General features: G+C 49.6%; 2 protein-coding genes across 12 annotated transcripts in view; one reads left to right on the top strand and one right to left on the bottom strand.

Annotated features, from left to right (window-relative positions):
• The window catches only part of EIF2D (eukaryotic translation initiation factor 2D), a 29,101-nt gene extending 21,961 nt beyond the window's left edge, over positions 1-7,140 (top strand). For 7 of the 10 annotated variants that reach the window (XM_043568364.1, XM_043568370.1, XM_043568365.1 and 4 more), the window contains 4 exons: positions 127-234; positions 829-949; positions 5,234-5,408; positions 6,939-7,140. In XM_043568364.1, the coding sequence (XP_043424299.1) occupies positions 127-234; positions 829-949; positions 5,234-5,408; positions 6,939-7,009 (475 nt within the window). In that variant the 3' untranslated portion in view covers positions 7,010-7,140. The remainder of the gene's footprint in view (positions 1-126; positions 235-828; positions 950-5,233; positions 5,409-6,938) is intronic. The other 3 variants (XM_043568366.1, XM_043568372.1, XM_043568369.1) reach the window with 1 other exon arrangement.
• Positions 7,141-9,958: 2,818 nt separating this feature from the next.
• The window catches only part of RASSF5 (Ras association domain family member 5), a 67,038-nt gene continuing 49,124 nt past the window's right edge, over positions 9,959-27,872 (bottom strand). For both annotated transcript variants that reach the window (XM_043568350.1, XM_043568351.1), the window contains 4 exons: positions 15,988-16,098; positions 14,551-14,848; positions 13,964-14,079; positions 9,959-12,349 (listed from right to left, as the gene is read on the bottom strand). In XM_043568350.1, the coding sequence (XP_043424285.1) occupies positions 12,197-12,349; positions 13,964-14,079; positions 14,551-14,848; positions 15,988-16,098 (678 nt within the window). In that variant the 3' untranslated portion in view covers positions 9,959-12,196. The remainder of the gene's footprint in view (positions 12,350-13,963; positions 14,080-14,550; positions 14,849-15,987; positions 16,099-27,872) is intronic.

Here is a 27,872-nt window from a genome sequence, read left to right as displayed (position 1 = left end):
GGAGAAAGAAGAACAATGAATTAAAATTAAGAACTTCAGAAAGATTTAGAAGCAAAAAGAAGGCTGGGAGAAATTGTCTTAAAGTCTTCAAAAGAAAGATTCTTATTCTTTGTTCTTGTTCTACAGATCAAAACTGAAAATTATGTACATCAGGAGTTTGCAAACTACAGCCCATGAGCCAGATCTGACCCACTACCTGTATTTTTTGGAATACAGCCACACCCATTTGTTTATGTATTGTCTGTCAGTTGCTTTTATGCTACCATGGCAGAGTTGACTGGTTGCACAGACCCTGTGGCCTTAAGGCGTAGAATATTTACCATCGGGCCCTTCATAGAAAAAGTTGGTCAGTCCCAGTGTATAGGATAACAAGAGAAAATCTGGTTAGATAGAAGGTGGACACTCTTTGTGGTAAAGGAGTTCTCTAAAAGATTCATTGGAACATGTCACAAATGTGAAGCAGCACTTCAGCACACTGGGTACAGGAGAGTCTTGAGACGGAGTAAACTCCACAAGGCAGCCCGGACAGATTTTCAGAAGGCCAGGCTGCTGGACAGTTTTCAGGGGTTCAGGTCACTGATGATCCCTTCCCTGAATCCATGGGCCTTGACTTTGGCCATGCTCTGGGGATCTTTAAAGAATATTGGAGTTTCTGATGTAATTGGTCTTGGGTGCAGCTCCTTGGGTGAGGTCGGTGATTCTGAGTGCAGCCCAGGGCAGACCACTGCCTGCAAATTGGCTCACACCCAGCTGCCCGCTTGTAGCGGGGAATGAGGAGATAGCTTCTGTTGGCTTTACCAGTCTATAGCTTATGAACTCCTGTTTCAGATGTTTGGAAAAATTGCAGCCTGTGTATCAAGTGACTTTTCCAGGACAAGAGCCCATTGTGAAGAAAGGCAGAATCTGCCCAATTGACATCACCCTAGCACAGAGAGCGTCTAATAAAAAGGTAAATTTTAAAAGACACAATGTTGGAAGATGGTGATTTAATGTCCCTGCTATAAGTTTTATTCTCTACAATGTGATTAGAGGATTTTAGATTGGCACACCACAAAGATAGTTAATGAAAGACCCATGCTTGCATAAGTGGGCTGGGCCTTATAGAAAACAGGTGATGCTGCCCCCTCACTCCCTCCCTCTGGGATTTTGTGCTGGGAAACTCGCTAGAGCCTAGTTCCAAAGGTAAACAAGATTTTATTTTTATTTTTCTCTTAGACCTGTCATGGGCTTTCAGCTCTCATTGTTACTTCTTGGGCCTTGCTCAGTGAAAATAGCTTGTAAAGAAGTGTGTTTAGCCTGGCAACAGACACATAGGAAACAAATTCTGTCTGTCCTCAAGTGTATGAAAAGCTGTTCTTGGGAAAAGGAGTGCGCTCATTCTGAGATGCCTTGAGAAGACAAGTAGGAATACTGGGTGGAAATCCCAAGAAGACATACTTGGGTTCAGAATAAAGAACTTTCTAATGTATGGTTATAAGAGTGGGCTTTGGCATTAGGAACATGTGGGTTCAAATGTGGCTTTTGCCTTGCTGCTTGACGTTGAGAAAGTTAATGGTTTTTTGCCTGAGTTTACTAATGTGAAAAATGGTGATAATGCCTACCTTATAAGGCACCGTGAGGACCAGGTGAAGGAATATACATGCGTGAAGCACTTAGAATTGTGCTTGACATATAAGCAGTGAATGAGAACCGGTAATGATAACCTCAATAATAATTAGCAATAGGCACTATTTCTCGAGTGTGTAGTTATGTGCCAGACTCTGTACTAAGCAGTTTCTATGTATGTAGGTTTTCTCCACTATTTGTTTGTTTATTATTGTTTTTAAATAATTCATTGTCAAATTGGCTAACATGCAGTGTGTACAGCGTGCTCTTGGTTTTGAGGGTAGATTCCCGTGGTTCATCGCTTACTTACAGCACCCAGTGCTCATCCCAACAAGTGCCCTCCTCAATGCCCATCACCCATTTTCCCCTCTCTCCCACCCTCCCATAAACCCTCATTTTGTTCTCTGTATTCAAGAGTCTCTGATGGTTTGCCTCTTTCACTCTCTGTTTGTAACTATTTTTTTTCCCCTTCCCTTCCCTCATGGTCTTCTGTTAAGTTTCTCAAATTCCACACATGAGTGAAAACATACGATATCTGTCTTTCTCTGACTTAATTCACTTAGCATGATATCTTCGAGTTCCATCCATGTTGCTGCAAATGGCAGGATTTCATTCTTTCTTATTGCCAAGTAGTATTCCATTGTATATATAAACCACATCTTCTTTATTCATTCGTAAGTTGATGGACATTTAGGCTCTATCCATAATTTGGCTATTATTGATAGCCCTGCTATAAACATTGGGGTACATGTGCCCTTATGAATCAGCACTTCTGTATCCCTTGGATAAATTCCTAGCAGTGCTATTGCTGGGTCATAGGGTAGATCTATTTTTAATTTTTTGAGGAACTTCCACACTTTTCCAGAGCGGCTGCACCAGTTTGCATTCCCACCAACAGTGCAAGAGGGTTCCCGTTTCTCCACATCCTCACCAACATCTGTTGTTTCCTGAGTTGTTAATTTTAGCCATTCTGACTGGTGTGAGGTGGTACCTCAGTGTGGTTTTGATTTGTATTTGCCCGATGATGAGTGACGTCGAACATCTTTTCATGTTTCTGTTGGCTATCTGGATGCCTTCTTTGGAAAAAGTGTCTATTCATGTCTTCTGCCCATTTCTTCACTAGATTATTTGTTTTTCAGGTGTTGAGTTTGGTAAATTCTTCACAGATTTTGGATACTAGCCCTTTATCCGATATGTCATTTGCAAATATCTTTTCCCATTCCGTTGGTTGCCTTTTCTTTTTGTTGATTGTTTCCTTTGCAGTGCAGAAGCTTTTTAACTTGATGAGGTCCCAAAGTTCATTTTTGCTTTTAATTCCCTTGCCTTTGGACATGTGTCAAGCAAGAAATTGCTGTGGCTGAGATCAAAGAGGTTGTTGGCTGTTTTCTCCTATAGAGTTTTGATGGTTGCCTGTCTCACATTTAGGTCTTTCATCCATTTTGAGTTTATTTTTGTGAATGGTGTAAGAAAGTGGTCCAGGTTCATTCTTCTGCATGTTGCTGTCCAGTTCTCCCAGCACCATTTGCTACAGAGACTGTCTTTTTTCCATTGGATACTCTTTCCTGCTTTGTCAAAGATTAGTTGCCTATACATTTGTTAGTCCAATTCTGGGTTCTCTATTGTGTTCCATTGGTCTATGTGTCTGTTTTTGTGCCAATACCATACTGTCTTGATGATTACAGCTTTGTAGTAGAGGCTAAAGTCTGGGATTGTGATGCCTCCTGCTTTGGTTTTCTTTTTCAATATTACTTTGGCTATTTGGGGTCTTTTGTCGTTCCATACAAATTTTAGGATTGTTTGTTCTAGCTTTGAGAGGAATGCTGGTGCAATTTTGATTGGGATTGCACTGAATGTGCAGATTGCTTTGGGTAGTATTCATGTTTTAACAATATTTGTTCTTCCAATCCATGAGCTGGAATGTTTTCCCATTTCTTTGTGTCTTCTTCAATCCCCACTATTTAAAGTGGAGCACTCCTCTGAATTCTATTGTAACCTGAAAGGGTTGTAAAGCAAAAAAAGCAATTACCGTGAATTTATATGGAAAAAATTTTGAGTGTTCCTGGACCCCAAAAATAACTTCTTTTAGGCTTTTCTGATACCTCAGGACACATCTTGCTAACAAATACATAGAATAGATGGAGATAAGGCCCAGATGCTCACAAAGTTCAAAGCTCTGGTGGCTGAGTGTAGTTCCGGGGAAGGAGTGACCGGGGTGTTCTTGCTGCTCGGTGCCTGCTGCCTCTGTGAGGGCTCCCAGAAGACCAATGCCGAATGCTATTTTCCCTTTTCACATTTTTTTTTTTACAAAAGTGAAAACCCTGTGGATTTGAATCAGCAAAAACAGGTACTAATGTAGGACTTTTCATAAGAGCCAAGTGGCATACCGTGTACTCTGAAAAATCAGGGAATGCTTGTATTAACTTATTTAAACATTAAGTTTTAATATTGATGATTGCAGTTAGAATTGTCCAAAATTAAAATTGGTGCTTTGCAAAATAGGGAGTTAATGTCTCTGGAGGTCCACAAGCAAAGATTGGGCAACCACTTGAGGGAAGATGTAGCCAGGAGTTCATGCATCAGATGGGGGTGCTGAAATAGGTGTGACCTCTGATGTCTTATCAATTCTGAGATTCTCTGGGGCTGGAGTCCCTTGACAGGCCTGGGTTATTTGGAACCTGTAACTTTATCGAGAGCAGCCCTCCCCAGCCCACTCCTGATGGTAACATACTCGACCATCTCTCTCTAGTCACAAATAATGCGAGAGAACTTGTTTCAAAAAGAGAGAATTGTGATTTTAAGTGTTGATGTTCTTTTTAAATCTCAAAATGATATATATGTCATTTGTGAAGTTGATGAATAATAGAAAAATGTAATGTGTTCCTGATGAAATGCTTGATATTAACGAATTATTGTCCATTCATTTTTAGGTGTGATGATGGTTTTGTCTTTGTCTTTGAAAGAACCCTTATCTTTTAGAGATATGTACAAAAGCATTTGTAGATAAAATGATCTGATGTGCAGGAGGATTTGCTTTAAAGTAATATGGACAGGGGTCTAGGTGAATCGAGGTTGGTCCTGAGTTGATAATTATTGCAGCCAGTGATGGGAACATAGGAGCTCAGTAATCAGTTCTACTTTTATTTATGTTTTTAACTCTTCATAATAAAAGAACTTAAAAAGAATTTTTTTTAATCTTTATTTATTTTTGAGAGAGAGAGAGACAGAGTGTGAGCAGAGGAGGGGCAGAGAGAGGGAGACACAGAATCCGAAGACAGCTCTGAGCTGTCAGCACAGAGCCTGACACGGGGCTCGAACTCACAAAAGCAAGTTCATGACCTGAGCTGAAGTTGGACGCTTAACTGGCTGAGCCACCCAAGTGCCCCATAAAAAAACTTTTTAAAAAGTTCCCACATGTTACATGTGGGATAGAGAGTATTCCATTAAGTATATATATTGGATGGGATAGAAAGAAACAATAAGCATAAAAATAAAAGTACCACGTGGAGGAAAAGGTACCGTGGGTGTGGGGATGGTGAACATAGAGGGTGGAGAGCTGCGGAGGCTCCAGAAGGCTCCGTGAAGGGGAGGGCCTGTGTTTGCACCTGCCATCAGTCTTCTGTCCCCACAGGTGACTGTGGTCCGGAACTTGGAGGCCTATGGCCTGGACCCGTGTTCAGTGGCCGCCATCCTCCAGCAGCGATGCCAGGCTAGTGCGACCGTCACACCTGCCCCTGGGGCCAAGGACAGCCTGCAGGTCCAGATCCAGGGAAACCAGATCCATCACCTCAGCCGCCTGTTGCTTGGTGAGCATCCCCTCTGAAGGAGCAGAAATCTTCCCGCCAATTCAACTCACGCCAGTCTTCATAATCTTTGTGGCCATATGGTTCTTGGCCAGCAAGAGTTGGAGCTAATACTTGAGCCAGATCCTTTGCCCCGCCCCCCCACCCCGCCCCCCCAAATTCAGAGCTCTCTCCACCATGCTCTCGGAGTAGTTTTCTTCCTGGTTCTCCCTTTTATAAAACATTTTTTGAGCATCCAGACTGGGCTAGGTACTTTGCTGGGCTTCATGCAGGCATGATCTCTCTTAATCTGACGATGCTGCAGAAGTGTTTCTATTTTGCAGATGAGGAAACTGAGCTTCAGAGAGATTCAGTACCTTGCCCTGAGATACTCAATTGTTTGGTGTTGTAGCCCAGCTCTGAACTTTGGTTTGTCACACTGTAGAGCCTGAGTTCTTTCTACCACGTCTGGGGCATCCAGCCTCCAGTTTGTCCTCAGTTCACGCCATGTCTGTCTGAGTCAGCTTTCTAAAACAAACGAGATTGCATCACTCTCCTGTAAAAACTCCTTATGCCTTGTCACTGCCTTCAGAATAAGTTCCTACACTCAGTAAATAAGACCCTCCCAGTCCAGATCATCTTCCCCTCGGGGTCTCTGGCAGCTCTCTCCCCCACCCCTGGGCCTCTGCCATGCTGCCGCCCTTGCTGTTCCCCAGATGTGCCAGGCACATTCACAGTTGGTGCTTTTGTCTCTGTTCCCTTGCCTGGTGCGCCCACCCTCCCACAGCCCATATCTGCCCAACCACATCTGGGCTCATTGGCCCAGCTTAGGGGTCAAACAAAGCCTGTTTTAGAGCAGCCCCACTTTTTTTCTGTCCTTAAATTAGCATTTAAGAAATTGCCAATGTATCACTTTCCAGTTGTGTTTATGTTTCTGGTTAGCATCTGCAACTTGTCCAGTTTTTCCTAATATTAGCGCTCTGCTAGACGGAGCAACTTAAGTCAGAGACCTTGCCTTCATCCTTTTCGTGCTCAGAGCCTGGCATAGTAAATGCTCAATAAGCAAATGTATTTTAGGGCTTAAGGCAGGACCCTGTAGCTAACTTTTGGAGTTGACCCCTTTAAGTGAAGAATTCCTATCTGAGATACTAAGAAGAAATACAGAGGAAAATAGCCAAGCACATGACTAAACACAGATGCATACATTCTGTCTCATGAGAAAATTATAAATGCCTCAAGTATACCCTAGAAAGTGGCTATCAGTGTGAAAATTGATAAAATACACGTTTCAGCCATGAGGTATAAGGATAAATGGTCCATCCCAGACCGCTTCCCAGAGGAGCTAGGTTTGAGCTGGGTATAGAAGAAGCGGTCACATGATGGAGGCTGAGTGAACGGAAGGTCACAACAGAAATGAGCGCACAGTGGGGTGAGAGGGCGGGGAGGTAGCTGTGCCGGTGGGTCAGCCCATGGGGGTGAGGGGCCAAGGGCAGGAGGTGGCAGGGAGGGAGCAGGAGAAGAGCGAGCTTGGAGTTTCTGCTTTTTGGATTGTAGAAGAGTATCAGCTTCCTCGGAAACACATCCAAGGCCTCGAAAAGGCCCCCAAACCTGGCAAGAAGAAGTAACAGACTCTTGTTTCATGCGGACGATCCAGTGGAAATCAAGCTCTGGGCTGGTAATTTATATGAGCATTTTCAGCTTTTACAAATGAAACAATATAATTCTTTACCAAAATAAATTTTTATTCTAATCTAAATCTGATTTCCCTCTTGTTTCCTCCACTTAGCTAAAATGTTGTAGTAAAATTTTCAAGTCATACGCCAATTTAATTGTTTTCTTAATATTTATTTATTTTTGAGAGAGAGAGCACGAGCAGAGGAGAGGCAGAGAGAGAGAGGGAGACACAGAATCTGAAGCAGGCTCCAGGCTCTGAGCTGTCAGCAGAGAGCCCGACGCGGAGCTCGAACTTGCAAACCGCAAGATCATGAGCTAAGCTGAAATTGAGAATCAGATACTTAACCGATTGCGCCACCCAGGTGCCCCAGTCATACGCCAATTTAAATTGACATAAGAGGTTGTGTGGAGGTCCCTTTTCTATACATGTGATTTCAGTGGGTTTAGTGCCTTTCCTGCTTTCAAGGCCAGATGGCCCATCCAAAGCTCAGGCAGGGACTTCCAGTGTTTTAAAGCCCCTCTAAGCAAATAGCCCACAGCCTCTTGCCCAAAAATAGTCCCTTCACATCTGTAAAGGGTTAGTCGCATAGAAGCAGAACTCAGCTGTTCTCTGCCATGGAGCAAGGCAAAAGAAGAAAGTCTTGGCCCTAAGTTGCAGCAACATTTGGGCTAGATAAAAATAAATCCTAAAAGCACACGGGTTTCTCAACAATAGCGACTTCTTCCCCAGCGCTGGCACGCTGCCACTGGTGATGGTAGATTGTGATGTGGCTGCAGCATGACGGCCTTGTCACAGGGAAGAGTCTTATCCAACAGATGCTTTCTTCAGCCCTGAACTTAACTGGGGACTCATGGAAGAGGTCTTTAGTTGGTCTTCAGAGGATCTGTGAACTCCCTGAAATGGTACACAAGATTTTTTTGTATGATCCTTTTCCTAAGAGAGGTTATCATGCTTTTGCCACATTCCCAGCAGGATCACTGCCAAAAAGGTTCAGAACCACCACGCTGGTCCAGAAGTCACTTCTGTGACCAAAGCTCTCCTTGTACAAAAGGAAGGAACGAGAGCGGAGGGAGCTGAGAGTCCTTTGGTTTTACCATCAAAAAACAATTAGAGTTCAATTTACTTCTTTCTTTCCTTTCTCATCTCACTATTTGTTTTTTTTTAATTGAGATAAGAAAGACTTGAACATATGCAAATATTTGCAAATTACCCATCTGGGGCTGGAAAGGAAGAAAGGGATATGAAAGTGCGTGTGACACCACCTACCTTTCATTATTAGACCCAGAATAATAGTGCTAGTCACTTGTGACTTGCTGTAGGTAAACCCCTTAATTTTACTAATCCTCTCTCTGCCAGCACAGGCATATGGAACCGAGGAAGGGATTTTGGAAATTGACCCCAAACGAGGTCCTATTACAACAAAACCTTTGGACAGACAGTTTGATCTGAGGGAGTATGGTGTGAATAGTAGTGATGAAATATGGTCCTTATATGAATACAGATAACATGGAGTACTTTATAAGGTTCTTTCACAAACATGATTTGCTTTGCACAGTCTTGGTGGGATTGGAGGCTCAGAGAGGTTGTGTCTTGCCTTGTTGATCTCTGTTAAAGACACAAAGCCAGTAAGCAGTGAGGGTGGGTCTAAAATGAACATCCACTTCTAACTGTGATTTAACCTAGAATTCTGCTAGGACAGTCCTGTCAGGACGTGTGCTTTGGTTTTTCCAGTAATGATGACACATTTGCATTAGGTCATCTTCCCTTTCCCCCTGGTGAGCGCCACAGATACATACATGTAAGAAGGCTGGGGAAGGTTAGGCTGTTTAATGAATTGGGGTTTTGTTTGTTGGTTTGTTTGTTTGTTTTTCCTATGTGCTAAGCCAAACACTATTGAGGTCAAATCCATAACTTTGAACTTATTAATCCCATGCTGTTACCAGATGAATTTCAGTGAAAAGCAGAAACTGGTTCATGTCTAGGTTTTGGCAAAGTTACTGAAAGACATACTTCTTGGCGGTCTAGATGAACAAATGTTACAGATGTGCCCCATTCTTGGGTAACTTTAGGAACGTCTATTGGATACAGTGTTCTCTCCTCCAGGGAGATAGGGAGTGAGCTGGCTGTCAGCACTGGAAGGCAGGCAGGAATCTCTGTTAACAACTTTATGTGGTTGCTTCTGTGATTACAGAGCTGTTTCTCTGACGGAAGTTAGATAATGCTAATATGAAAGGGTCTTTTTACTCACCTCATTTGCCCTCCTCCAGGTGAGCTGATCTTAAACTCTCAGAGGCACGTCCTATCTGCCTTATTTATTTATTTTTGGTTTATTCATTTTTTGATAGAGACAGAATGTGAGTGGGAGAGGGGCAGAGAGAGGGGGAGACACAGAATCTGAAACGGGCTCCAGGCTCCGAGCTGATAGCACAGAGCCCGATGGCGGGGCTCGAACCCACGGACCGTGAGATCATGACCTGAGCTGAAGTCGGACGCTTAACCGACTGAGCCACCCAGGCGCCCATATCTGCCTTATTTTTAAATAATTCGAGAAATAGAAGAATCCTTGTCCACATCAGTAGTCTGTCCTCATGTGTAATCATCTTTAGCTCCAGAAAGCTCCCTCCTCTCTTCTCACTCAGGATCCCCTTCTGTAGCACATCCCCTTTCCTCTCCTGCTCTGGGGGTGTGCAGGACAGCCGGTCACCGGGGCAACACCCTCTGGCCCATGCGTCCCGTCCGTTTTCTCCAGATTATCTGAAGAGCAGCCTTCACTCCTCTGTTCGCTGGCAAAAGGGAATGTGACTCTGCCAAGAAGCGTGTGCCCTTCCCTGTTCCCACCCTCTCTCCCAGCTCCCAGTTTCCCGGAGATGGTGAAGGCCAAAGATGTCTCCAGTCTGAATCCTTTTTGCAACAAGCTTTTATTACTTTTTTTTAAACCCATCTAAGAAAGACACTTAAAAAGAAAATATCCTCAAGACAAACACGTACACACTGGGCAACACAAGGGTAGAAGGCACTACCAGCAGTCATACCCACCTCTGGGGGGAAGGGATAATTCACACAGACTATGTTCCGAGGCTCGGGACTCGGCACGGGTCCTGGGTCTAACTGTGCTTTATATAAAGTCGGAATTTTCCCATAATCTTATTTCATAAACACCCCTATCTCTGTATATATAGCTATATGCCCTTATGTATATATGGACGTGACTTTTTTTTCCTTCTCAAAAATAAAATGGCCACCCCATCAGAGGGAGGCCCTCAGCAGCATTCACAGTGGCTGCAGCAGGAGCCGTGCCTTCCATTAATGTTACAGACATGCAGCATGAAGGAAAAAGGGGCTCTCTACCCACTCCCTTTAATATACAACAGGGAGAGATTTCTTAAGGGAGGGAAGCGATAAGGCTGAGCAGGAGATGGCAGATAACCAGGGTGTGGGGAGCGGGGAGGGGGGTTCTCAAAAATCTTGAGCTGCTAGCTCGTCTTGCTTCTGCAGCTTTGAAGACGACAGACACAGTTTGGATGACAAGGGGTCAGCATTCCTTCTGGGATCAGGGGCAGTGAGGATGCAGCAAGGGTCAGGGAGGGAACTTCTGAGGCTACACAAGCTGGGGCTCAACCTGACCCAAGCAGGACCTGGGAAGGCAGAGGAGCGAAGAAGTGATCTCTGAGAGGCTGGATGGGAAAACCGTCCCTGCTTTGGAAGTTAAAAGTCCTTCTCCCTCCGCACTGGAGTGTCTTTGCAGTCCTGGCTGCTCGCTTCAGTTGTTTAGCTAGTTCATTTTTAAGTTTGCACCTGAACGGGGAGCCAGTACAGATGTAAGTTAGGAATCTGACCCACCCTGTCCCTGCGGTTGACATCACTTCTTGGGAGTCAAAGCCCAGGATCTCAGATGGGAAGGTCTTTGACTCTTGCACCAGCCTTGGAGGGAGGGCTCTCCTGCCTTGCCCCCCACACCGCCGTGGGCCACTTCCTGGCAGGAGCAAGCTGGCAGTAGAGCATCAAGCAAATGCACCCTGCTCCTCTCTCTGAAAACAAAAAGGCACTGAGGTCAGCGGGAAGCCAGCCCACAGGCTCACTGAGCGCAGTGCCACGGGCGGGCCGGGCTTCAGAACACAAAAGGACTCCCCTGGTGGCTGAGCTGGAGGTTCCCCGGTCTGTAGTCAAGGCGCCTCCTCGGACAGCACCTGAGTCCTGGCGGAAGCAGACAGGCCGTGCTGCAGCCCAAGGGGGACAGCAAGGCAGCCAGGCCCTCCCCAGCTTGCTAGCTGGGGGAAGGCCAAAGGCAAGTTGGACACACTTCTCTGCGACGTCTCTCGGCTTTCTCAGACCACCTGATTTCCATTCTCACAGGAGACATTCAAAATGGTGAATGGTTGGTTTCCCTTCGGTGGAAACACATGATGATGGCAATGTCAAATTCAAAACTGTAACTTAAAAACAAACACTTGTCTGTTCACGACAAAGACGTGACTGTCACACTTGCGCAGATAACATATGCCTTTGGGTTTACGTGCACGGACTCTTGAGCGATGAGGGCCAGGGCGGGCTGCGGCTTCTCCGGAAGCCTCCGAGCCAGCCTCAGGCTTTGGTGCTCCCTACCTGAGCATCTGGGGCCAGTGGCTTTATAACCTTCCCTTGAGCATGAACAATGGGCACATTGGGAAACAGTCCTTTTACGAGCATTATCCTGCTTTCCAGGGCTCAGCTCAGATGTGCTAGAGGAATATGCTACAATTTTTGACTCATAAATAAAGGTCTGTGGGCGGCAAATACGAGAGAAACTGAAGAAGAATAAAAGCCAGAGAAAGAACATAACAGCTCTAAAACCTTTCTTCTTTCCTTTGCCGGCTGGTGCGAACAATTGCGGTTCGGTGATGACAGAGGCAGCCGGTTGGCTTCCGGGAGGATCGCCCAGGACCGAGGCTGCTCTGTCCCCCATCCCCCTCCTCAGCAGCGAGCGGCAGGCAGCGCCTGGCCTGCGCGCACCTGCGCCCCTCAGAGGTTTCGTGCCACATCTGGAACTGCCAGGTGGGCACAAATGCACCCACCAGAGGTGTCCTGAGAAAAAGTGTCTGTTGCAAAATAATAATCATAAAAATAAATCCTCGGGCACCAGAAGAGGAAGCAGGACCGGTTACCCAGGTTTGCCCTGGGATTCTCTTAAGGCCTCCTCCAGTTTCTGCCTAAACTTGTCATACTTCTTCTGCACTTGTTGGATTTTGTCCTGCTCCTCTTTTTCCAGGATCGTGAGGAAGTTCTGGAGTTCAGGGATGGAGAAGGCGTCCCACTGCGAGGCACGAGGGAGATGGGGGAGAAACAGAACAGGAGACAGGTCAGAAGCCGCACGACCTGAGGGGCCCACGCTGCCTCCCCGGTTCACACGGTTCACACACGGTTTGCTACCGAATAGGCAAGTGCAGTGGATAAAGCTTGGGTTTCCCTTGTCATACCAGCAACCAAATTTCAAATCCTGGCATCTCATGACCAAGATGTACCAGTCCATGTGCGGTGTTTTATTTGGAGAATCAACCGTCTTCCATTTTCTCTGTAGCAGCTGAGATCTGTTCAGATCTCAGATGCTAGAGCCGCCCGGGGCCCCTGCTGGCCTCTCTAGCTGTCTGCTGTGGGGCGATGAGCGACAGGCTCTCAGCGTGCAGACCCCCAAGAGGCAGATGGAGCTGGACTCAGCCCCCGGAGACTGTGTTTCAGCCTGACTCCACCATGGGATCTTGGGCACATCACTGCGCCCTTCGCAGCCTGCTTGTTCATCTGCCACGGGCTTAGGGTCTCCGCCTCCCTTGGCTGGCAGAGCAGATAACGAGGTAACATAACCTGTAAAGCTCTGTAGAGCCCGGTTGGCCCAGGCCTGCCCCGATGGGACCTGGCCTCCCGGGACGGAAGGCAAGCGTCACTGCTCTCAGGCTGACCCAGGAGCAGAGCCCCCCGCCCCACTCTGTGGAGCCAGAGGTTTTGACTCCTAAGCTCTTTTGAGCACAAAAGAATATTCAGGTTTATCTAGTTTGATCCCCACATTGCATAACTGAGGAGACCGAAGCCCACAGAGGGAAGGTGGTAGAGCTACTGGGACAGAGCTGCAGCAGCAGAACTGGAATTAGAGCCCCGTCTCTGAACTCCCAGGCCCGTGAGCTTTGCACCAGGCCTGCAGCATTCAGACGTTTTCAGCAGAGTACTTTTTCCGAAAATCTGACTCCAGTGTGTAAGTCAGATGGAAGCCCAGCTGCCTGACTGAAGCAGGGAGAGGGGACAGAGCCCTAACACCTGCCTAGATGCCCCGAATCTCCACGGTGACCCCTAACCCTAGGCCTCCACTGAACACAGTGTGCCAAACGCCGAGGATGCTCCCCCGCCCTCGGCCACTCCTCCGTGACTCCAACTCCCAAGTATCCCAGGCCGCGCAGGGCGCCAGCCTGATTTCACCCTAGTTCGTGCCACCACACTGCACTCTGATGAACTCCCCTTTGAGGAAGGAGGTCCGTTTTTAAGAGCCAGGAAGAGACGCACGGCTCAGTGTGTGTGGCATGGAGCTTGCTGGGCCTCAGGCCATCCTGGAGCAAAACCAACCTGGGCCCGGACAGAGGAGCTTCCCAGTGCCCCTCCACCCTGGGTGTTCAGAAATAAAGCCCATGAAATCCTTTCTTTCCACAGACCTTGCCAGACACAGGCGCTGACTTGCATCCCCCAGGACGCTTACAATCCTGGCTTTGGACACTGAACCTCCTTGGCCTAGCACTTACCCCGGCTCTTTCTCAGCCCATTTTCCCAGCTGCCTCCACAGGGCCCCCAGCTATGCTGGGTAGGGAGGATGACGCCCACGAGGGTGCCCCATCCAGTGTGCCCTGAGGGCTGGGTTTGTGCAACCAGCAAAGGGGCCCAGACCTACCTCCACCTCTCCAGTTTCATTCTCCTTGAGCACAAAGCTGAGGACGTCATTGTCAGGCCCAGCCAGCAAGCGCAGGTACAGGGGGCAATCAGCGATAGAGAGTTTCTGGAAGAGCACTGCAAACCAAGAGAGAGAGTTAGGGGCTCATCAGAGATGGGGAGGAGGACAGACCCGGAAATAAGACGCAGGGTGGTTATAACTGGAAGTAGCCAACCTTCCAACCTAATGAAATGAACCTGATGAGAAGACATAGGGAGTGACCTTTTATTTTTGGTGTCTGCTGAGAGCTGGAAACTTGTTTCCACTTGCATCACCTCCCAAAAGATTAGCAGTGGCAGGCGGGTGCTCTCCCATTCCACAGATCAGGAAGTGGGAGCCCAGGGTGTGGGTTTCCTGCAGTCACGTATAAAGTGAGGGGCACCGAGAGCAGGCGCGTGCTCCCCGTCCAGCTCTCTGCCCAGAGTGCCTGTGTGGCCCTTCCACGTGGCTGGAGTGCAGTGCCCAGAGGAAGCCCAGTCCTCCCACCCAGGTCTGTCAGGGGTTCAATGGGAGAGGTGGTTTCTGGCCGGGAGCTTGCTCTCTCATACCTTGCCCGTCCTTGTGTATCCGCTTAAAAAGTGCAAACTTCTGGGGATTGTCCACAACCATGAACTTCTTGAGCAGCCCCTGGATGACCTCACTGACCGTGGTGGTGCTGCTGATGTGCAGCTGCTTGATGGCATCCAGAGGAAGATAGAAGGACGTCCGCTTGTCCGTAGTGGCCGCCAGGTTCACTTCCTTGATGGCATCGTAGATGGACTGGGGCCGGATCCCCGCAGGCACGGTCACTGGCCGCCGAAGTTTCAAATGCACTTTGATGAAACCCGTGTAGGTGCCATCTTCACTCTGAGGAAGAAGGTGGGGGGTGCCCCGTGGGTCAGCTCCAGTCTGACTTCCATGATCCTAGCTGCCACTCTGGGCCACTGCCCTGGATCGGGGGCAGGGGGTGGGGTGGTTGCAGAGGCCTTTCCTAATAACAGTTCTATCCCAGTCAGCCCCCCACCTGTCTCCCCGAGTTCCTTCCCATCTCTGCTGACCTGGAGGTGCTGGAGGGCAGAGACACTGTCCCCCTGCCAGCCCCGCATCGGGCCAAGAGAAGGCACGCAGTATCCAGCAACCAGGGGGGACACGAGGAGCTGCCGTGGCTTTCGCTCTGGGGGCTCAGGCTCCCTGTCCCAATCCCCTGCCTTTGGTGAGTCCCCACTCCTGGGAAGCAGGGTCTGGAGCGTCCTCTCTAGTTTGCCCCTCCAAACCAGGGAGGAGCAGGAAGGCTCTGTAAAGAGGCCCCTGGAGAACCAGCCCATTGGATTTCCTCCTGTATTTCTTTCCAAACCAGCAGCCTGCAAGACTTAACGCCCAGGTCCACCGGAGACTGGATTTTCTAGCGTACCCTCTGGCCGAAGCCCCCAGAGCCAGTTGCTACCAGCCTCCAGCAGGGGGCAGCGTTCTTCTACCTTCTCCTCCCCTTCCCTTCCCACTGAAGATGGCCTTCGCTAGCCTGGCACAGAGTCGGTGCCTCCCTGCTCAGAGCGCTGCACAGTCCAAGGAAGCCTCCTGAGACGCAGGCTGTAACCGTGCAACAACCAAGAGGGAGAGGACGAGGGGCTGCGAACCGCCCTTGTGAGGCCTTCCTGAGGGCGGAGCAGTACCAGGTCACTCTATATTACTTAAATCTCAGGACAGCTTCGACAAGTGGGCACCAATACCTCTTTCACACTGAAGCTTAGGGACGTTAAGAAGGTTCCCAAAGCGAAAAGTGGGAAGAGCCAGAGACGGATTTGGATCTTATTCTAAAGCCCATTCTTCCCTGCAGCCCCGGGGGGTGGGTCCCTGACCGCTTGGGTTCTCAGCCTTGCACAAGCCCCCAGGCCTGGGGAAAGGGGAGGGGCCTCAGAAGGGCCGCCCCAGAACCTAGAGGGGTAGCAGGGGAGCCCAAGTGACCGGGGGCGTGGCCGGGGTCGTGGATGGGGGCGGGCCCGACGCACCAGCTTCATGCCCAGGCAGTTCTTCTCCCGGGTATTGTAGCTGTCAATCTTCTGTTTGATCTCCTGCAGTGTGGGCGGGCGCTGCGTCTCCTCCGGGGGTTTACAGACATTCTGGAACACAGAAGTGAGAGTGGGCACACAGTGGATGAGAAAGGGTACGACCACACCCTCCCAAAGGCCTCCCTGACCAAGCATAGGGAGCACCAGCCCCACGGGGTAAAAACTAATTCCATGGGCTCACGGTGAGAACAATCAGAGGTCAAATTCCAGCGGTGCCACTGCCTAGCCGGGCCAGCCCTGGGGAAATAGCTCTAAACCTCAGTCTCCTCACCTGTGAAATGGGAACAATAACTACCTTTCAGGCTTGCAGTGAGACTAATATGAACATGCCCAGCACATGGGCACCGACCACAAATCTGGTGAATCAGCAGAGCAGCATTGGCTCACAGAGGGTTGCTATGGAAAACATAGTCTTTAGATGCTAAGGGAGATGCAGAGAAATGCAAGCCGGGGTCCATCTCCTCAAGGAAGTAACAATAGAGCTGGAGAGAAAGGAATGTACACACAGTCCCAGCATATGCTGATGGAAAAGACAGTAATTCACCCAGACCCAGGGGACCAAGGGCACGTGAGCATCAGTTCAGGCCCCACATCACCAGCCACAGAATTTTGCACATAATTAAGTCAGTTCAGCTGATCCTTGAACAATAAATACAGGTTTGAACTGCATGGATCCACTTATGCACCAATTCTTTTTCGATAAATACAGTCCAGTGCTGTAAATGTATTTTCTCTCCCTTATGATTTTCTTCATAACATTTTCTTTTCTCTAGCTCACTTTATTGTAAGAATGCAGTGTATAATACACATAACATACAAAACTGAGTTAATCGACTGTTCATGTTCTTGGTAAGGTTTCCGGTCAACAGTAGGCTATCAGTGGTGAAGGTTTGGGGATGTCAAAAGTTATACTCAGATTTTTTATTGTGCAGGGGGGTCAGCGCCCCCAACCCTGACGTTGCTCAGGGGTGAACTGTATATATTTGTCAAACAAATGAGTGAACCAGAAAGGGACAGGGGGCTGTCCTTCTACAATAATTGAAAGAATCAGCCTCCTCTCCTGGAGCATGGGGACAACCAACATGTTCTCAGCACCCCCTCCGTGGTGAGAACTTGGCATGCACGGTCTCTTCATCCTCATGAACCAGAACTCTGTGAGATGGAGTTTATTACCTACATTTTACAAGTGAGACAACCAGGACTAAGGAGTGCAGTAAGTTGCCTAGAGCCCTGTCCATATGTGCAGAACTGAGAGGAAATTCCCGGGCTGTTCTGTTGAGTCCTTCCCAAGGGCTCCCCTGGTGCCCTCTCCCCCTAGGGAAGGGTAAGGGAAGAACAAAACTGAAGAAGCAGCTGGGGGTCAGTGTCCTTCACGCTGTGCAGCGGGTTCAGGGGTGAATTCTGGGGTCTCGGCAACTCAGTCCCTCGTTATTTCCCTGCATTTCTCCCAACCTCCCTGCCGCCCAGCTTCTCAATCTTGTCTCCATGCTGCCCGTGTGTGGCCCGGAGTGCAGGAGCCATGGTTTGGGAAAAACCCACCCAGAACTCGCTTGATTTTAGAAATCTAGCAGACTCAACGCGGATCAGGATTCTCCTTTGGCAAATGAGGAAACAGGCCTAGAGAGGCGGAGCGTCTGTGTTCTCCTGGCTGCCTCCCTGACACCACCCTTCAGGGGTGTGGTTTGGTCGGGGAACTTCACACCCACCCTGTCACGGCAACACCACCCAGTTGAACACAATGGGCGCCCCCAACAGAGCCCGCCCTGGCTGTCCTCCCTCCAGCAGGCTGTCCATGGAGATTGGGCACACCCAGCAGGATGCCCTCACTTCCTCCTCCTGCTTTCCCACCCCCCTCCCCGGGGCCGATAACATGTTCTGTGGCTGCTGTGGTGAGCTGGTGTGGCGCCCACCCCCACCCCTCTGCATGGAGATAAGCCCACACCCCTTTTCCATCGCAGCATCTTCCCTTGGCTTGTCTGCTCCCCCCTGTACTATTCCTCAGGGGTCCTGAAAATAACAGCATTGTGCTATGTGCTTTCACATACCTTCTCTCACATACCACCTACGCTACTCCCATTTTACAGATTATAAAACTGAGGCTTAGAGGGGTTAAGGAACAGATCTGTGGTCCCACTGCTAGTAAGCAGCTGAGTAGGGCCTGGAGAGCAGAGCCCATCTAAATCTGCAGCCCATGTTCTTCTTGATTCACCACCTGGCCACTCTAGGCAGCTTCTGCCACTCCCATAATGCCCGCTGAAATTCCACCCCTCCAGGCTGGGGTGTGCAGCTGTTAAACCAAGGCCTATAAACTATGGGACCTGTGAAACATTCATCCAAGGTGTATCTGATGAGTGGGCCAGGCCCCAGAGGCATCAGGACCCACGGGCACCGCAACACCTGCAAAGACGTCAAGGAGGGACTTCTCATCCCGCAAGTGGGATGTAGCTGCCAGGAGGCAGGACCCACCCTTTTCCTACGTGGCCACTCAGGCTCTTGAACTGGACCTTGATCCCATCGAAGACCACCCAAGGGGGAGCACAGGCCAGGGCATCTCCTGTCTGCTTGAGGTAAGTAGCAGGTGATACGAGCCTCACAGAGTGTCTTCTTCATTCACTGTCAATTCATTAACCCAGCTCCTCAAACGGAGCTCCTGATTCCTCATCCATTCCCACAGTTAGTTCCTGGAGACACACACTGCCCCAGAAACCCTCCCAGCCCTCCCCACAGCGGGGCTCATCCCTATGGGGCCACGTGTGCCTGGTGGAGGCTCAGCCCTGGGAGCTTCCGGCCAGAAAGACCAGTCATCTGGTTACTACCATGTGCTCCCCCCTTTCCAGCCGTGAAGCACGCAGGCTGTCCCCTCCTCAGGAGTTCACAGCTTTCTCAAACTTGTCTACAAAAAAAAAAAAAAGTTAAATGATGGAAAGGAAACTCTCGAAGCTCCTGAAAGATCTCCTCTCATAGCTTCCAACTGGCTACACCCATTTCCCTGTCAGAAAAGGCAGCTGTGCCACAGCTTGCAAAAGCCGATCGTTCCGGGCTTGGGTCTGTACACAGCAAGAGGCAGAGCTACTGTGACTAAAGGTTTCTTCTTCTTCCTGTTCCCCTTTCCTTCAGCAGATAACCCATCTAATCCGCCCCTTTCCCGCCACAAACCTGGGGAAGTGACGCAAGCAGCCGAGGTCACCCCTTCCAGGACTGATGCAAAAGACAGGCATCCTGGTCTCCCCGCCCCGTCGGAAGTGCCAGGAACCCTGTGTGGCCAACACGTGGAGTCCCCCAGCCTGGTGTGTCAGCACCTGGGGCCGCTATGCCTGCCGCCCAGACTGCATCTGCCAGACGAGATCTGACCCATGGATTGGATGAAGCACCTGCCAAAGCAGGCCAGCCAGCGAGCCAGCCAGCCACAGCCACGGGAGCTCACTAATCCCTTCCTTCCCAGGGATGATACAGAATCGAGGCCAGTGGTTCTTTCTTTTCTTTTTTTTTTTTTTTAATTTTTTTAATGTTTATTTATTTATTTTGAGAGAGAGAGAGAGAGTGCAAGCAAGGGAGGGGGCAGAGAGAGACGGAGAGAATCCCAAGCAGGCTCTGCACTGTCAGCCCAGAGACTGATGTGGGGTCCGAACCCACAAACCATGAGATCATGACCTGAGCCAAAATCAGGAGTCAGATGCTCAACTGACAGAGCCACACCCAGGTGCCCCTAGGCCCATGGTTCTTAAATTTGGCTACACACGGAATCATCTAGGGGATCTCTAAAAACACTGGGCTCCATCCTGGAGATTCTGATCTATGGCCTGGGGTCCAGCCTGGGCAGAGGTAATTCTGATGTTCAGCAATGTTTGAGAAGAACTGGTACAGACCCCTCGCAGCCCATTTCAGATCCTAAGGGTCGCCATCCAGCAGCAGAATTAACACTTGGCCACCTACAGATATTCACTGCCCGGAGGTTTACCTAAAAGGAAGTATCTGCTCTGTGAACAAGGTCAATAATATAGTAATCTTCAGAGAGTAAGGCAAAGACCTCAATTTCTATTCACCTGCCAGATTTTCAAGTCCTCAAAGTGAAAGATTTGTTTCCGTTCACGGGTACAAAGCTAGAAACCATGCAGCTAGCGTTTTGTCTCCTAGGTTAGCCCAAGATGGAGACAGAACGGGAACTCACTCTGACTGAACGAATACCGGCATCGGCCTGCGAGGTGTCCCTCGTAGGGGGTTTACACATCTCGGTGCATCTGGCATGGAATTCATCCGCTCTGATTAAGCCGCTGGCATCGGTGGCAGATGGTTTAGCTGCTCCCGATGCAGCTGGCACATCCAAGACACTGGTGAAAAATAGGTTTGTGCTCCCACATCCTAAGCTATGGAAAGGGCTGCGTTGCCTCTCAGGGCTTAAGTTTATTAGGGTACAGCCACGTGAAGAGGCTAGCTGCTAGGGGTCAGAACAGAAATGCTCCCCCAAGAGAGTGATCCTCAAACTTTTCTATTAAAATATCACAGGGGCGCGTGGGTGGCTCAGTTGGTTGAGCGTCAGACTCTTGGTTTCGGCTCAGGTCGTGATCTCACAGTTTCGTGAGTTCAAGCCCCATGGTGAGCTCTGCGCTGACAGCTCAGAGCCTGGAGCCTGCTTTGGATTCTGTGTCTCCCTCGCTCTCTGTCCCTCCCCCACTGGCTCTCTCTCTCTCTCTCTCTCTCAAAAATAAATAAACATTAGAAAATATTATCCTTAACATCAAAGTTAAGAGGACCATCCCTGTGGTCTGAGGCCTGTCTCAGATTTACCTGAAGTTGAATTTTACTTTAAGAAGAAACCCAGGGGTGCGTGGGTGGCTCAGTTGGTTAAGGGTCTGACTCCTGATTTCGGCTCAGGTCATGACCTTGTGGTTCATGAGTTCAAGCCCCCCATCAGGTTCCGTGCTGATGGTGCACAGCCTGCTTGGGATTCTCTCTCTCTCCCTCTCTCTCTCTGCCCCCTCCCATGCTTTCTCTCTCTCTCTGTCTCTGTCTCTCTCAAAAATAAGTAAAAAAATAAAACTTAAAAAAAAAAAAGAAGCCCAAACATTGGTTAACTCTGCATTCTTTTTTTATTAAAGTTTTTTTTTAATTTATTTATTTTGAGAGAGAAAAAGAGAGCATGAGCGGGGGAGGGGCAGAGAGAGAATCCCAAGCAGGCTTCGTGCTGTCGGCACAAAGCCCCACCTGGGGCTTGAACTCAGGAACCATGAGATCGTGACCTGAGCCAAAATCAAGAGTCAGACACCTAACCGACTGAGCAACCCAGGTGGCTCTAACTGCATTCTAATCAATGACCCATGTCTTGATTTTGGTCACTGGGGAAGAAGAGGCTCTGAGTGAGTCCTGTGGCTTCTAGTATCCCCAAGTGGACACAGGGCAGCCTGTCCAAGCCCCAGCAACAAGGGGGCCCCAGGGTGAGCAGTGAGCTGAGGAGAATCAGATACATTCTGATACATCAGATACCTTCATGCCATTTTTTTTTCTTGACCCGAGTCACACAAACTTCATTTTTGCCAAAAATTTCACTCTCCCTCTTGTTAAACTCCTCAGCCTCCTCTCCCTTCATGATGTTTTCATCGTATTGCTCCCATCTGCCCACCTGAGGTCCTTCAACCTGCCCCGGCCTCTCTGACCACTCCTGCCTTGAATGATGGTGATGATGACCATCCCTTATTTTATTTATTTACCAGCTACGTATGCCAGGCAGCACTCTGATCACTTGGCATGTGTTAGTTCACTTCATCCTCCCCACAAATGCATGGGAATGCCCATTTCACAGATGAGGAAACTGAGCACCAGCAAGGTTAAAGCGAACCCACACCTAAAGCTAGCACTATTCCATCTGGCACTTCAATACTCATCTACTTGTATTAACCTCCAAGTAGACTATCTCTCTATCTTGAGTTGTCTTCTCAGCTAGAGTGAATTTTCTTAATGACCTACACCATGCTTCTATTTATTCTCTGTGCCCAGCGGCACCAAGCATGAAATGGATAATAGGTACTTGCTCAAGAACATTCAATGGCTCCTTATTGCCTACAAGGAGTAGGGGGAAAGATCTTATTTCTCCCTAGGAATTACAGAGCAATGAGCCTTGGATTTCAGTGTAGACTGAGTTCCGTAAGAGAAGCACCCATACCTGTCTTATCCATCACGGCATCCCAGAGCCTAGATGCAGCTCGGAACAAGTAGAGGCTGAGGAAATACCTGCAGGATGGACAGAAGCATGCATTTGGGTTCTGACCCCCATTACTAAGTGATCTTGAGGAAATCCAATAACCTCCTTAAGCCTCAGCTTTATCTGTCAATTTGAAATACAAATCCTTTATTGCCTGATAGGATTCATGCCAAGGTAAGACCAAATGAGATAATGGGTGCAAAAACCGTTTTGGAAATTATCAAACCCATCCAAAGGCACATATGGTTACGGTCATCCCAGGCTTACAAAGTCCTACCCCTATGAGCCAGTCTCATTTCTCATTTTCCTTGAGCACTTAATCAGGCTTGACCACCATGCCATAGAGTTTGTTGGCTCTGGTGGCTGGCAAACTTCTTCTGCAGAGGGCCAGGTAGTAAATACTGTAGGTTTTGCTGGCCATACAGTCTTTGTTGTAACTACTTAACTCTGCCACTGTAGCACAAAGCAGCCGCAGGACAAGCATGGCTGTGTTTCAGTAAAACTTTATTTATGGCATCCGGTGCACGAGCAGTAGTTTGCTCACCTCTGCTCTACACCATTGGGCGGTTCCTCCTGCTTAGAATACACAGCTCCCATCTCCCCTGGTGCCATCGCCCATGGCGGTGTCCTCACTCTCCACTCTCCTACCATAGGAGATCTCCGACATTTTCATTCCCAATTGGAGGAAGGCATATACAGGTTTGTACCGGATGCTGCCTTTCTTCTGAATGATACTCTTGCCGAGAGCCATGTACTTCCTGTGTTTCCTCACACCCCTGGTCCTCACTCTCACTTAATGGACATGTTGTGCAAGTGGGCAAAGGCTTCATCGCTTCATTGGAGTTGTGCTTACTGTCTTTCTGTCTCCCATGAGGAGGCAACAGGCTGGCTGAGGAAGGGATGCCCGTGGGCAGCAGGGCTCACGCACTGGCTCGGGGACTGACTCCCAAACCCCAGCCCCGTGGCCCCGAAGCCTCAGATTCCTGTCGTCGCCAAGCTGCAAATTACCACATGCCACGGGCCTCTGCAGCTGCTGGCTGACAAATCCACTACTGCAAGGACCGTGGAGGTGTCTTCACAGCCTGTGCGGCTGCATTTGGATCTAATTATATGCTGCCTTTCATTGTTTAATTATTATTTCACATGTGTTAATCCCATCTTCCCAATTAGATGCTCCCTGGAGGGAGACAGACCTGATGTCTGATGATGGTGCTTCTGTCCTACCCCTTGCAAGGCTCCGCAGAGCTCCGTGGTGACCTCCGAGGAGGAGGCAAGCAGAGGGTGGAGTAGACTGGGTGGCGCCCGGCCCAGGGCCCCGCCACGGGCTGCAGTCAGGCCCAGGACATGTTGCACTGACCGGCACCCCGAGAGGCTGATGCCAAGGCAGGGCTGCAAGGGCCGCGGGCTTCAGCTGGCTGGCCAGCCCCGTGGCTCAGCTCTTTACGGCTTCCTGGTAGGAACCAGTGCAACACCGTCGTGACCGACGGCCTCCGGCAAGTCACTTCCCCTCTCGGGGCCTCAGTTTCCTCATCTGTGAAATCACGAAGTGAGACCCCTTTGCAGCTCTACGAGTTTACATCGGAGGGTGGCTTCTTTCGTCACTGCTTCCTCTTCTATTTCAGAGAGCTGGGGGTGGGGGTGGGGGCCCCTCGGAGGACGGCTGGGCTTGCCCGAAATGCAGTGGCAATGACTGTTGTAAGACGGTATGAGAACGCGTCTCACCTCTACAGCCTTACTTGTCTCACCACTGGCCACTTGCTTTCTCTACTCGTCTGTAAGTCACCGTGTGAGCCAAACTCAAGTAGCTTTACACCTTCCTAACTCACACAACCCAAGGAAACAAAACAAAAACTATCCCGGAAGCCATTCACCATGAGTCTTTGCCACACTTCCTCTTTCTCAGCTCTTAGCAAATCTGCCAGCAGCCACTCTCTCGCCCCTTGGAAACCAACCCCAGGCCTGTGTCGGGAGAGGGGAGAGCCTCGGCGAGGCCTTCCTGCATGAGAAGGACATCTGTGGACACCTCGCACCTACCCTGCTGCCCAACAGCGGCACGGGCCCCACACACCTGATGATTCTGTTAAGCCTGTCCTGAATAGGAACCTCAGAGGAAAGGGGCAGACACCCCTCTGCCTGGTCTGGGAACGCCCTGCCCAAAGCCCAGACCACATTCAAGGCTCATTGGTCCCTTGGTGACGGCCTCAACCAGATGGGAAAGAGGAAGCCCCACAGGGTCTCACCACAGGTGACCCTTCCAGGTCGCAGATGGTCCGTGTTCTGGAATGATTGTCCCAGCCTCACCCTGGGCAGTGAAGGGGTTGATTCCCCCAGATCCTTCCATGGAGCTGTCCAATGTCCCAGAAGTAAAAGGATTGGAAACTCCTGAACTGTGTTCTCCAGTAGATTATTCCCATCAGAGGAAGGAAGGGGCGGGCTTCATCACGGAGCCAATCCCTACAAGCAGAGCCATGCAGAATTTGAGCTGCTCTGGGGAGGGCGGGGGAGGTAGAGGAGCAGGAAATAAAAAGGGGGTGGGACATGAGAAACTGGAAAGAGACTGAAGTCCCCAAAGACAAAACTGTAGAGCAGATGGTCAACGCAGACAGTCAGTCAACAGTAACTGATTGAGTTGCCCATGGGGTGGGGAGTGTGAAAGGCACCGTGGGACATGAAAGCGGCCGGCTGTGGCCCCCGTCCTGGGGAGCGCGCAGGCTATCCGCGGAGGGAAGACAGAGATGCGCGCACCGTGAACACCAGACAGCAGGCGCCGTCCGCGCAGAGCCTCGGCGCTTCTGGGCAGCCAGATCAGCTCCGCGTGTGCGCACGTGATGAAGGCCATGCCAGCGGGCTCCCCGGGCGGCCGGCGTGTCCTGGAGCCCGCACACAGTGCCCCTCACTGAGGTGGCCATCTCAGTCTACAAGCAGGGGCGGGTCCTCTGGGGTGAGTCAGGACCAGAGAACATCAGCTCCCCGCGGGCCTTGGAGCCACAGTGACCTGGGTTCAAGCCCTGCGGCGCCTCGTTATAATAGCAAAAATCGCCAACAGGCCAGGGTTTCGCAGTCACGGTCTCATTTCATCTTTGCCATAACTCAGTGAGGGTGGTGTGTTATTACCCAGAGCCCCTGCTCCTCACCGCCAGACCACACCGCCCTGCACGACTGGCGTGCCCTCAGTTGTCTGTGCACGTGGGCAAGTCAGCGTCCCTGAGACTCGGATTTCCGTCTGAGAAACGCAGGTAACGAGGCCTTCTCTACACACTTGTCGCGGGGATGAAATGAGATTGCACATCTGGAAGCGCTTAGCACAATGCACGCATAGAGTTAGCACTCGAGAAACAGCAGCTAGCGAACCATCATCGTAACCGTCGTCAGCGGCAGCGGTCATCGGTCTGGCAGGGCGGAGGAAAGGTTGGGCGGTGGGGCTGACTCAATGTGGGAGTCCTCTTGCCTTAACCTTGATCTCCTGACAGGCCCTTCAGCCAAAGCCAGGTGGTGACTCTGTGTGTCCTAAGCACTTTTGTCTTCAGTGCTATGGGGCCCCTCTTCCACCATTAAAAACACAAAGATAGGAAATTTTATTTTTTGATAGCACTGATATCAACAAAAATATATTATTATTATATAGAAAACAAAGGATTTCTTCCTCCTGATTTTAAAAGAAATCAAAACACTTTTGTGGGCCCTTAAAGTATCGCGGGTCCCTCTGGCACCATAGGCCCCCGTGTCTCGTGAAGAAGTCAGCAGTGCCTTCAACGCCGGAGTCCCAGGTAGGGTGACCTGGAACTGAGAGTTTTCTTGGGATGCAGGACCTTCAGTGCTACAATCAGGACAGTCCCGGGCAAACCAGCATATTTGGTTACCCTAGTCCTAGGGACCCCTCGCAGGCCTAGATGGACTCCCTCCCTCTCTTTTCCTCGCCACTGTGGGCCCCAGGGACACATTTGCTCTTCTGCCCTCTGGAACGCTGCACGTGTACTCTGCCCTAGAGGTCTTCCTGACAGTCCCCCCACACCCCTGCCTGGCCACCCCTGCCTGGCCGTGGCCCGGACACAGTGGCCTGGCTGCCTCTGCCAATCAGCCCACATCCCTGCAGCTTGATAACAGAAGGCAAGCTCCCTGAGGACAGGGACTGCTCTGTTCACTGATGTAGCTCCCCGGACAGCGCCTGGCAGACAGGAAGGGCTCATTAAACATTCACCTAATCAACTGAATAAAACACAAAGAAGTAATAAGACACACATGTGCACGCACACACGTGTGCACACACACATGCACACAAATCCCCAAACAAATACGGGAAGATTCAAAGGTTCCAGAATTGCATAAGGCTCCTATATCCTAGTCCACGGCATCTACTGACTTGTGAGACAATAACTGGGAATCAGAGGAGACCCCCGTCGATGATGCAAACCCCTTCCATCTCTACTCTCCCCTGCCGTGGGCCTTCCTGAAGCCCCCTTTTCAGCTTAGAGGTCTCAAGTGTGAATCCAGGCAGAAGGGGGTGACACCCATTCTACTTCAACGGCCACAGGAGTTTTCCCTTGGGGCATTTTCTCATGCCTTTGGGGTTCCTAGGGCAAGAGAAGGTCTTTCTCCAGGTTAGTTTTCCTCACTGGATTTCCATCTAGGTCCCTGTCCCCTCACCCAGCCTCACCTAGGTCAGCCTCCTTTCCGTCTCCCTGCTTCCTTAGTTTGGCTCCAAAGCCAGCGACTCTACCTTTTCCATCCCTGCATTCCCAGACCACCCAGAAGCAGAGAGCTGTGGAGTGAGACAGGGGTGATCCAGAGCACTAAGCAGTGAATCAGGGATGATGGTGGGCCGGGACTGAGTGGGTCTCACTACCCCGTCCCAGACTCCGGTCTCTCTGAAGGCTGGACCCTGCTCTTTCAGAAGCAATTTAAACAAGATTCCACTTATCATATGTCTGACAAAGGACCACTACCCAGGACATATAAAGAACCCCAACAAGCCAACAACAACATAGAAAAAAGACAATTAAAAAAAAATGGACAAAAGACTTGAATAGGCATTCTCCAAAGATATACAGATGGCCAGTAAGAACATGAAAAGATGTATCAACATCACTAATCATTAGAGAAATGCAAATCAAAACCACAACGAGATGCCATCTCATGCTCATTTTAGGATGGCCATTATCAAAAACACAGAACATACAAAGCGTTGGCAAGATTGTGGAGAAATCAGAAGCCTGTGCATTGCTGGTGGGAATGCAAAATGCTGAAGCCGCCTGGGAAACAGCATGGCAATTCCTCAAAAAATTAAACACTAAGAATCATATTATCCAGCAAGGCCACTTTGGGCATACACCTGAAAGAGATGAGAATAAAACTTAAACAGGTGTTTGGACACTCATGTTCACAGCGGCACTATTCACACTAACCAAAAGGCAGAAGCCACCCACCGATGCACACACGGGTAGATGAACAAAATGTGCTGTAGACATCCAATGCAATGTTATTCATCCGTAAAAAAGAAGGAAATTCTGGCACATGCTGCAACGTGGATGAACCCTGAAGACATTATGCTCAGCGAAATAAGCCAGTCACATAAAGACAAATACTGTATGATTCTAGTTACGTGAGGTTCCCAGAGCGGTCAGATCTACAG

This window comes from Prionailurus bengalensis, chromosome E4 (assembly GCF_016509475.1).
Source record: "Prionailurus bengalensis isolate Pbe53 chromosome E4, Fcat_Pben_1.1_paternal_pri, whole genome shotgun sequence".
Classification (NCBI taxonomy): domain Eukaryota; kingdom Metazoa; phylum Chordata; class Mammalia; order Carnivora; family Felidae; genus Prionailurus; species Prionailurus bengalensis.
This window is presented reverse-complemented; position numbering and strand designations above follow the sequence as displayed.